Genomic DNA, 11,369 nt, shown 5'->3' with positions numbered 1-11,369 from the left:
ACATGGCAGATACAGTCCCATCAGAGGGAGCATCACAGCACCAGACATTATTAAGATTTATAATATAAACAACAAAATAATGACATTAAGTTCATGAAAAATATGGCAGCTTTCATTCCCTCAGAATAACCTTAAAATGGAACAGTCCAGCAGTCAGAACTAAACTAAGAGCAGCTAGCACCAGATGCAGAATGAGAGAATTAGGAATATTCAGCCAATCCAGATCTGGCTGTTTGAATGGCTCCTAGTGCTTTATAAAATGATACTCTACGTAGAAATTTACACACACAATACACAATGTTACTGGTCCATTACAAAGGTTTTATTGGCTGATGTTGGGGTAGCTGCATAACTCACAAGCAGTGAAGGCACAAGTGAGTCAGGGAAGGTAGGGTTTCTTAATGCCTACCGTATCCCCACATATATTTTATATATGTCAAACACTGTAAAAGTGTTTGCAAGATTTTAGGTTTCTAAACTGATACAATGTTCAGGGCCTGTCACCTACAAAGGTAGGCTGCCGTAGATTATATGCGCCCAAACACACAGGGCTGCAGTGGGTGAGGACTTTTGTAAATAATACATTGTAAAGACCTCTAAACATTAAAATAGTTTTCTGACATAACAATGAGGGAAGTGGAAGGTCTGATATCTCAGGTCCTTCCAGGGCTAGAACTGGGTGCTGGGCATCCCAGCGGAAAGTGAAGACCTGGTTCTATCCCCAATCAGTTGTGAGACATGGGCCCTTAACTATGCCACTGCTCCAAGACTGAAGATTGCTGTGAAGGGCAGTTTAGAAGGAGAAATTTCAACCGGTTGTCTGGCAAATTGGATCCTTTAAATGGCAGCTGCTTGGAAACTGCTCAGAAATTCAGGAAGTCATCCAGCAGATGTGGGTTAGCTGGCACACAGCACATGACCTGGGTGCATGATAAACAGAACGTATTACATGACTATCATTTTTCCATAGGTGCTGTGTACATGAAAGCTATCTCATCACTATATTATTGGTGGGCTGGTAGTACTGCCTATTAAGGTTGCCTGACACATCCCATTATAACACTCTATTTTCAATTGTTTATAACGTTGCCAGATTTCAACCATTTAAGGTAAAGTTGTCCATGCCAGGTGTCTATCACAGACTGAATTATTTTCAAAAATTTCAGCCAAAATGGTTCAGCCATTTCCGAGAACAACGCTAGGGAAAAATAAGTCCTTTTGCAATGTTTAAAAAAAAAATCTGGCGATCTTTTGACATGCTCTAGTGCCCTCATGCTTTGGAGCTGGTGACATTCAGCAAGGAGATGGCACATTGCTGACCCAAAGGCTTTTTGTCTTCCGTGTGAAAATCCACCCAAACATGGCTGAGTTATAAGCCTTTTGAAAAAAATCACAATTCACATAGGTTAAGCATGTGCCATCCTCTCGCAACTTCTACCTGTGACCAGATTGCACTTGGGCCATCCCCACAAAGTGACTGAGCATGCGCCAATCCAGGGCTACAGTGGAAAAACTGGACTTTACCTGTAATTACTGCTCCAGATTGGGGCGGAACAGGTCACTGGAACTGAGAGCATGGAGCTCTCAGTGTCCTCAGAATGTTCTCAGAGACACCACCACCTCGCTGGCACCCAGGCTGTGTGGAGGAGGAAGCTGCCTGATCCAAATACAGAAGGGACAAAAGCTGGACCATGGGGGTGGGAAAGGAGTCGACTGGGGCAAGGAGTCTGGTGAGACTGGGACTGGGTGGGGAACAGATTGTGACAGGAAGTTAAGGAGAGACTAGAACTGGCTGGGCAAGGAGCTAGACTGAGAGTCAGGAAGGAAGGGGAGGCTAGGACTAGTTTGGCAGGGAGGCTGGTTGGGCAAGAAGGCGTGGAGCTGGTGTGGGGAGGATAGGCTGGAATTGGATGCACAAGGAGACTGGGACTGAGAGCCAGGGGATGGAGAGGAAAATGGAACTGAGAGACAATGAAGAAAACAGAGGGTGGAAAGGCTGGGAGCCAGTTGGATGGGTGGAACACTCAGATCACATGAAGACCACTAACTGTGGTAACCTATCATTTAAATCTGCTTCTGTACCAGATGACTGGAAGATAGCTAAGGTGACGCCAATTTTTAAAAAAAGGCTCCAGAGGCAATCCTGGCAATTACAGGCCGGTAAGCCTAGCTTCAGTACCAGGCAAACTGGTTGAAACTATAGTAAAGAACAGAATGATCAGACACATAGATGAATACAATTTGTTGGAGAACAGTTACTGTGGCTTTTATAAAGGGAAATCATGCCTCACCAATCTATTAGAATTCTTTGAGGGGGTCAACAAACATGTGGAAGGTCTATAAAATCTTGACTGGTGTGGGAAAAGTGAATAAGAAAATGTTATTTACTCCTTCACATAACATAAGAACCAGGGCTCATCCAATGAAATTAATAGGCAGCAGGTTTAAAACAAACAAAAGGAAGTACTTTTTCACACAACACAGTCAACCTGTGGAACTTGTTTCCAGGGGATGTTGTGAAGGCCAAAACCACAACAGGATTCAAAAAATAATTAGATAAGTTCATAGAGGATAGGTCCATCAATGGCTATTACCCAGGATGGTCAGGGATGCAACCCCATGCTCTGAGTGTTCCTACCCTCTGCCAGAAGTTGGGAGTGGACAACAGGGGATGGATCACTCGACTGCCCAATCTGTTCATTCCTTCTGAAGCACCTGGCACTAGGCCATTGCTGGAAGACAGGATACTGGGCTAGATGGACCATTGGTCTCACCCAGTATGACCATTCTTATGTTCTTATTCCCCTCCAGTGCACAACCTGCTATCAGTTACTCCATTAGTTCAAGTGGCCGAGGTCTATGTGGTGGATCTAAAGGTTCTAACCACACTGATGACACATGTGGGTGTCAATATGTCAAATACCATATGACCATGTATTTACAGACTGTATCATGCATACCACACAAGGAGGTTGATTTAAGGTTGCACAAGCACTCTTTCATACATTCCAAGGCCAGCAGGGACCTTTGTGATTAACTAGTCTGACTTTCTATATAACACAGACCTGCCCCAAAATAATTCCTAGAGCAGATCTTTTAGAAAAATAGCCAGTCTTGATTTAAAAATGGTCAGCGATGGAGAATCAACCACAATCCTTAGTAAGTTGCTCCAGTGGTTAATTACCCTCACTGTTAAACATTTACACCTTATTTCCAGTCTGAATACTGGCATTTCCTAACTTTGAGTCATGCCTGAACGTCAAACCTTTAATAATGTTCTTGTAACAGTTTTCTGGGTATATTTGCACATCACACCTGTGAGCATGCTAAGTTGCACGGCCTTGTGATACACTTCTTTTATCATGCACCTTATATCACCTGCGATGTGCAAAGGGTGACTGTGCCAGCCTGTCTCTGAAGATACTGACAAGCCCCGAGCCAGCCACTCAGCTGTGCAGCCAGAATCTCCCCTGGGTGCGGAACCCATCAGAGGCAGGAAGGGGCCTTCGCCAGGACGGAGAGGACGGGAGGCTGACGGGCAGTTTGCAGGAGGGGGCAACGCCAAGGGAACCAGCCGCTCCCCTCCCAGCTCAGGCCGAACAGCGGGGCCGGGAGGGGGAGCCCTACCCCCCACTCAGCTTGTCACGGAAACCTCTGGCGGGGGGAGCCCCACGGGACCTTGGCAACCTGCGCGGTGGTACAGCCAGCCCAGCGTCAGCGAGCCCGGGGCAACGCCGGGAGCCCCAGACAGCTACAGCCAGAGGCGGCGGGGAGCCCCACCGACGGCCCCTCCCCGCCCCCAGGCACGGCCCCAGGCGGACTCATCTCATGCCCGATCTCGCTCCCTTACTCACCACTTTCCGGGGTCATAATAGGGACTTCCGGGTGCCCCGCCCCCTCGGCTGCGGGGTCACATGACCTGACCTACCCGCCACAGAGATGAGCCACAAGAGAGACAGAGCGTCCCATTCGCCAGGCTTGGGACTGGTGAGGGCTGTGCTTACACAGCGAGCCGCCCCGCGATCCGAAGTCATAGGGACCTGCAGCTAGACAGGGGATTTGTTATCGTGCGACCCACCCATTCCTCGCTAGGAGCCGAAGAAGGAGCGACCTAGGCCCCCGCTTGGCTTTCCCTCCTTGGGGGCCTTGCCCACAGATAACATGGCGGCTGGGCCTCTCCCTCCGCGGAGCTCTGTGCCCACACTTAACATGGCGGCTAGCTCGCCTCTGGGGGCCTTGCCCACACACAACATGGCGGGCGAGCTCCCCCGCCCTCCTGGGGGCTCTTGCCCACAGCTAACATGGTGGCCAGGGTGTGGCTTGCATGTGTCTCGCGAGATCTCGGCTAGTATATGTTGCGCGATCGGAGGCGGTTCCGGTCTCTTGTGCGCGCTATCCTAGGCCGGGAGGTGACGGGAAGCTGCCTGTGTCTCGCGTCCCGGATCCGGCCCGGGCCCGCCGCTGCCATGCCGCCCAAGTTCGACCCCAACGAGATCAAAGTCGGTACGTTGGTGCGGGGGGGCGGCACGGGAGATGCAGGGCCTGGGGCCGCGACACGTCGGGGAGCCGCTGTGCCCGGGCGGGGCGGGGAGCGGAGCGCGGCGCTCCCTGAGGTGGTTTCCGCTGCTGTCTGACGTGGGGCGGCCTGGCGCGCTCTGCTTTGCCGGTGCCCGGCCTAGGTACCTAGCGCGCCCCTAACCGAGGCCTGGCAGCGCGCCCCGCTCAGCCGGGGGCTGTGCAGCGTTACAGCCGATCTCATCCCGCCTGATGAGACACGGCCAGCCGGTGTCCCCTGCGCAGCTGCCGTCTGGCTGGGGCCTGGGCTACGGCCCTGGGTGCCACGTGGCTGCTGTTCCCCGTGGGCAGCTCAGGCTGCACGTGCTGCGTACAGCCGGACCCTCTTTGGGTTTGTCATTGGGTACAGGCTATAGCAAAGCCTTACAAGCGACCGCGGGCTGTGTGAGCTCCCTGACCTCTCTGTATTGCTTTTACCTTAGTGTTCCTGAGATGCACCGGCGGGGAGGTCGGTGCCACTTCTGCGCTGGCACCTAAAATCGGCCCTTTGGGTTTGGTAAGTAGTGCTGGGAAAGCTGTTACTATATGTAACTCACGGTATTAAAATGTACTTAACAGATGCTGCTGTAACTGATACCTGGATGGCTAATCTATTAAAAGGGTATAATTAGGGTTAAATTACTTTAGTCTAAGCTAGAGATTTTTGTCCCAACTCGAACCTCTTAAAACCCCACTGTAGAATAGCTATGAGCTGAAATTAACTATGTATGAGTCCTGAGCTAGACTGAGTCAATTGCCTCTTTAACTACAGGAATCCAGTGTACCCACTTCCCTTTTAGCTAGGAACTCTGTTTACTGCCTTAGCAGTCTCTGTAAAGTGTTCAGTTACTCTCAGTGCATGAAAATTGCCCTACATAAAAAGAGTTGGCTCTTCTAAAATGCTGTAGGGTTTGTCATAGATGTGAGTTTGATACTTGTGACTGGGCTGAGAGCAAACTTGCAAGAAATTGAATTTACCATTGTTTTTGTATAACTGGGCTATTGTATCTCTTTGGGTGTGGTGTGTGAACATGTTAGTGTACCTCCCTGTGTGTGAGGGGGCTGTGGTATTGAGCTGGGTTTTTTGAGGGGGGAGGGGAGGAAGATTAGCAAAATAAAAAGGCCATTGAAGGGAGTGAGAAGTGTGATGGGGAATGACTGAGGGTGGGAGTGGATTGGTGCAAATGGCCAGTCAGGGCAGAGGGAAAGCTGTCTAATGTGTGTCCAGCAGTCCCTGCTGCCACTTCTGGGTTTTTGGCTTGCTCTGCTGAGGCATTTTTCTCTCCATGAGATTGCAGAGATACACAGGAGGGTTTGTATTTGCTCACATCAGTGAATTTAGCTGTTTGTTTGGCAAGAGGGGAATCTTTCAAATACAACAATAAAAATAACTCCAGGTACAGGGCATGAAGTGTGCAACATAATACAGGAGTTCAAATAAATGAGTGTGTTGGAAAATGTCACTCTGAAGAGAAAAAGTCAATTAAATGCTTGTTCTTGTTTTCAGTCTCCCAAAAAGGTTGGTGATGACATCGCCAAGGCAACAGGTGACTGGAAGGGGCTGAGGATCACAGTGAAACTCACTATCCAGAACAGGCAAGCTCAGGTACTAAACGCCAGAAGGGCTGGCTTAGTGGTAGAAGCGCCAGGCTTGAAACACCTGGATTAGCTGGAACCACAAATGTCAGTCCCGGCAGGGTCGACTCAGCCCTTCATCCTTTCGAGGTAGATAAAATGAGTTCCATGCAGTTTACTGTGTGGGGGTCTCCTGGACAAGACCTTAAAAACAAAGTCCTTCCTAATCTCTGTAGGCTCTGAAGAGCTGGGGAGTATCCAAGGCCAGAACTGCCTCTGGCCCAGAGGCAGCTGCATTTCAGAGTGTAATTCAGGGCTGTCTAGACCGACGGCGCTGTGTGTTTCACTGTGCTCAGAAATGGTGGTGTGTGTCTGAGTTAAGAGCAGGCATCAAACTGACCATCAAGTTTAATGACAACAGAGTGGAGAGAAACAAGTGGGTTCATCGGTCTGCCAGGGTTGGTATCATATTAGTGTTGTCGTCATGGTTCCAAGACCATTGAGAGAGTACTTCAGGTGTAACCTTTGACTGATAAATACTGGAGGTGGGAGGTAGAGAGCAAGTTTTTAGACCAGGGGAACACTGCCAAACCGAAATATTCCAACTGCTCTTCAGTATACTTGTAGCCACCCGCCACCATACCTGTCTTGTACTGAAGTGACTGGTGTACTCCAGTGGTGAGCTGAGAGGAATCCCCAGCTTAGGAAGCAGGGCTATTCTGTTTGTGGAGAGCTCTGTGCCGAAAGGCTGGGAACATTGAGTCACACTATTCTTCTCTATGGAAAGACGCAACAGGCATGTCCAGTACACACAGGTGGGAGGGTGATTGTAATTATTTTCTAGTAAATACAATGCATTTAGGTTAATTACAATTCTGTGTGAGTCGGAGGATGTGTTTAATTAGCTCTGTCCTGAGACTGGCTAGTTCTTCTGTCAAGGATTCTGCATTTGCTTTCTGACCTCAGTATCTCCTAAAGAAAACATGTGCCTCTCCTCCATTTAGATTGAGGTTGTCCCTTCTGCCTCTGCCCTAATCATCAAAGCCCTCAAGGAGCCTCCTCGTGACAGGAAGAAGCAGAAGAACAGTAAGATTAATTTATAATAATAATATAATATATAGAGATATACCTATTTCATAGAACTGGAAGGGACCCTGAAAGGTCATTGAGTCCAGCCCCTTGCCTTCACTAGCAGGACCAAGTACTGATTTTGCCCCAGATCCCCAAGTGGCCCCCTCAAGGATTGAGCTCACAAGCCTGGGTTTAGCAGGCCAATGCTCAAACCACTGAGCTATCCCTGCCCCCTAAGATTCCCGTTTTGCTAACTTCTATTGGTACTAGTGCTAAGTGGTGCATCCAGCCAGCCCAGATCTGGCTGGCTGTCACTTAACTTGCCTGCCTCCAGTTTACTCCTCTGCAAAATGGGAATATTTGCCAACATTGTAGGGGATTGTGGGGCTTCATTAATGTTGTGAAGCACTTCGAGATTCCAACCTGCAAAGCACAGAAGTACAATCCAAATCTATCTGAAGGGAAAATTACTCCCTAGGATGCAGGGAATTGAAATGATCTGCCTGTGGATCATTGTACTTGTATGACCAGCTCAGTGGTTCTCAAACTTTTGTATTGGTGACCCCTTTCACACAGCAAGCCTCTTGGGTGCAACCCCCCCCCCCCTTACAAATTAAAAACACATTTTTATATTTAATGCTATTATAAACGCTGGAGGCAAAGCAGGGTTTGGAGCTGACAGTTCGTGACCCCTTCAGGTGTCACAATGCCCAGTTTGAGAACCCCTGGACTAGCTGGAGATTGACTTGTCTAAAACTTCAGTAAAACAGCCACCTGCCACTGTACCTGTCTAGTATGAAGTGGCTGGTACAATCCAGTGGTGAGCTGATAGAAAACACCAGCTTAGGAAACAGGGTTATTCTCTCTGTGGGTAACTCTGTGCCAAAGTCTGGGAACACCAGATGATAAAACCAAGACCTCATAAGGAATGAGTGTGCTGGTGTATTATCCCCCTACCCTCTCCACTCCCAGGGCTGAGAAGTTGAACTGATTTGGTTAATACTTTTCAGGGGACTCACAGGTGGTTTGATTTTGTTCACAGTTAAACACAGTGGCAGTGTCAGCTTTGATGAGATAGTAAACATCGCACGCCAGATGAGGCACAGGTCCTTGGCCCGGGAGCTCTCTGGTAAGAGCAGTATGCTGCTAGTGGGTTACTAATGTGGTGGCTGCCATAGGCTGGTCCTGAGTGCCTGAACCAGCTCCGCCTTCTGAACTCAGATGGGCTGCAGAAGCCCTCATCCTGCTTGTCTACCCACTAGCTGGCCTACAGTGCAGCTCTGGGCTCCATGCCAGCAACTTCAGCCTCTGCTGTAGGTTTTCACTTACGATACTTCCTGGTGTGAAGTGGTAGTTTCAGAGCATTGGACAGTCAAGCTGGCAGAGGCAGAACATGTTTTTCCCCCCATACTTCTGACCCTGTCACAGTGCAGTCTGTTCCCAAAGGGGACTAACTGGTCCTCTGCTGACAGGTACCTGGGCATTAGCTAGCTTCCTAAACTACAATATAAATCCTCTTGAGTAGCTTGCATATCTGATTCAGTTTCTCAAGATACCTTAGTCTTAGAAGTTGGTCAGACCCATTTAGTAACAGGCCTGTCTTACATTCAGCCAAGTCAGCTATGAAGGGGGATACTAAGGGAACTTGTGAATGTCCTTCTGGAAGGTTCCATGTACCTTCCTGTCTGTCCTGAAACATCAGTGACCTTTCTAGGTTGTCTCCTGGGTATGTCAATGCTCTGCACTCATGCAGGAGACTCACGTTCCAGGACATGCTCATTATGCCCTCAGCTGTGAATCCTGCTAATGCACCTTGCAGACCTCTGGGAATGGAGATTATGGCTTGTATAGGTAGAAAAATGGCATAGGGCAGTGGCTTTCAACCTGTGATCCATCAATCCCTAGCGATCCCCAGACTATGCCTAAGATTTCCAAAGGGGTCTGCACCTCCATTTGAAATTTTTTTAGGGGTCACTGGACCCCAGGAGCATCCCATATAACACATGCCAAGCCTCCTTGCACCCATTCATCAAACACTTCAGCATTTAACAGACTTCCACCAGGAGGGAGATGTGCACTAGAGTTAACATGCTGTCGTAAGTCACTGACTGCTGCTACCGACATACCTAGCAGGGACGCGCTTTTTTTTTTCCCCCCCCCCCTCCTTCTTCTGGAAAAAGCTGAACTCTGAAAGCAAGTCAGGCTTGGTCTATGTCACACCACTGTGTTGTGGGGTGGGGCTAAGATGCAGTCTCTCTGTTACAGGAACCATTAAGGAGATTCTAGGAACTGCTCAGTCTGTTGGCTGCAATATTGATGGCAGACATCCTCATGATGTCATCGATGACATCAACAGTGGCACAATAGAGTGCCCAGCTGTGAGTCTCAAACTTCAGTTGAAATTGACTAGCATTGACTATGAACAAATATCTCTTTACTAATGGGAGGCTTATTTTTTTTTCTTTTTTTCAACAGAACTAAGACAGAAGCCAAGAACTCACAACATGAAAGTTAATTAAGATTTTTTTTGTAACAATTATGAAACCTCAATAAAACCTGCAGTTGTCTGAGAATGGTCTGGTAGTTTAAATACAGGATTTAGGTTGTCATCTGAAGGTGCAAAATGCTGGAATCTAAACACATGGTTGGTTCCAGACAGTTTGTATTCTCCCACATGCCACATCAAGATTACAGGATTTTTTTCTGGTCACACAGTGAACTAATTTACTAGCTACGCTAACGGGTTGTACTTGAGACACCCCCTGCATTTTGGAATGGAGAAAACATGCTACAGAAATCTTACAAAGGTTTAAAAGTGGAGATAGTCTCGATTAGAATTAGAGACAATACCTCATGGTGTAGAACATAAAGTGCCACTGTACTTGAACTGGCTTTGCTTAACTCCAATCCCTCTTAAAACTTGCCATCATAAATATATGTACTGCTTGTCAGAAGTTACTTAGTCATATTTGCTATGATGCCAGCAGGTGGTTTATTCAGAATAGTAAATCTGTGCAAATCTTAACTTATGCTCAAGTGCTATGTGTACCTAGCAGCTAGAGGAGCATAAATAATACTGATATCTTTGCATGTGTAGGCTATGGAGAACTGCAGTCATGGTTTAAAATGTAGTACATCCTGCAGGCAGATTGTTCAGGTGGCTAGCTTAAGCACTAACTCATTTAAATTATGAAGCTTTCATGCATGGTAGTGATGAAACAGGATACAGTATGATCCTGACATTATATAATGCTACCATCTTAAATGGAAAGTTACTCCTGAACACCCAGCCATGTTAAATATACTTAGACAAATCAGTTTTAATAACAGGTGAAAAGTGAGTGCTTCCAAACTCCTCAACCTGAGTGGTAGTGAAGGCAGGCACCCTCAGTCTTGGTGTGTAATAGGCACCTAGTCCAATTCAAATGTTCAATTTTCAAGGGTTTATTACTAGTAAATGTATGGTGAATGGCAGCATCCTCAATTTCTAACAGCGAAAGCTACCCATTATTACAGTACAGCTCCAAGCTTTGTAGGTGTACTGGGCTTGTACTTCTGCCTCTGAATTAACAGGTTGTTTCAGATCAGAATCACAGTGTAGGGAGGTGACTTAGTAATAGAGTATGCAGCATAATGAATCTTAGGCTGTGTTAACTTTGTGAGTCTCTTTTGATGAACACACTACATTGGCTGCTGTCAAGCAGATGGAAATTGAGCAAAGTTTGGTCTTTGCAGCTCCTGTTCAGAGAGTTGTGAAGGGCCCAGTTTCATGTCTCTTAGGTCTTCTGATGCCCTGGATGATGACACTTGGGGAGCTGGGCAAACGAGCTATCTGCCCCTTCTCAACATCATACAATCCTGGTCCTGGCGTGTTCCCTGAAAGGAAGAGAATCCAGCAGCTGGTACATTTTAAACTTGTCGACTATCTGCCCTTCTCTTAGTACTAAAAGGCTCTCTCTAAGAGTCTCTGCTCAGCATTTCACCAGTGGCTTTCCTAACAACATGAAAACAGGATCTTAGTGCTTTGTCCATGAATTAATTTCTAGCATGTGAAATGCATCTTATGAGCTTGAGGATTTCACCTACAGCTGTAACAACCAACTCCATAGCTGCTTCTGCCCCACTTGATGTGTCTGTCAGGGTTGTTTAGATGTATAGAGACCCAATGA

General features: G+C 47.5%; 1 protein-coding gene and 2 non-coding genes across 3 annotated transcripts; all 3 read left to right on the top strand.

The window, feature by feature from the left end:
- The first annotated feature begins 4,346 nt into the window (after window positions 1-4,346).
- On the top strand, window positions 4,347-9,771 carry RPL12 (ribosomal protein L12). The gene is made up of 7 exons (XM_065418669.1): window positions 4,347-4,503; window positions 4,998-5,071; window positions 6,062-6,160; window positions 7,134-7,215; window positions 8,243-8,329; window positions 9,466-9,578; window positions 9,676-9,771. The coding sequence occupies exons 1-7, from the start codon at window positions 4,353-4,355 to the stop codon at window positions 9,679-9,681; spliced, it is 612 nt and encodes a 203-aa protein (XP_065274741.1). The 5' UTR covers window positions 4,347-4,352; the 3' UTR covers window positions 9,682-9,771.
- LOC135891481 (small nucleolar RNA SNORA65) lies at window positions 6,760-6,889 on the top strand. The gene has a single exon (XR_010562270.1). It is a non-coding gene; the product is annotated as a small nucleolar RNA SNORA65 (small nucleolar RNA).
- Window positions 7,974-8,101, top strand: LOC135891480 (small nucleolar RNA SNORA65). Its single transcript, XR_010562269.1, has one exon. It is a non-coding gene; the product is annotated as a small nucleolar RNA SNORA65 (small nucleolar RNA).
- Window positions 9,772-11,369: the final 1,598 nt, after the last annotated feature.

This window comes from Emys orbicularis, chromosome 18 (genome assembly GCF_028017835.1).
Source record: "Emys orbicularis isolate rEmyOrb1 chromosome 18, rEmyOrb1.hap1, whole genome shotgun sequence".
Taxonomy (NCBI): Eukaryota; Metazoa; Chordata; order Testudines; family Emydidae; genus Emys; species Emys orbicularis.
This window is presented reverse-complemented; position numbering and strand designations above follow the sequence as displayed.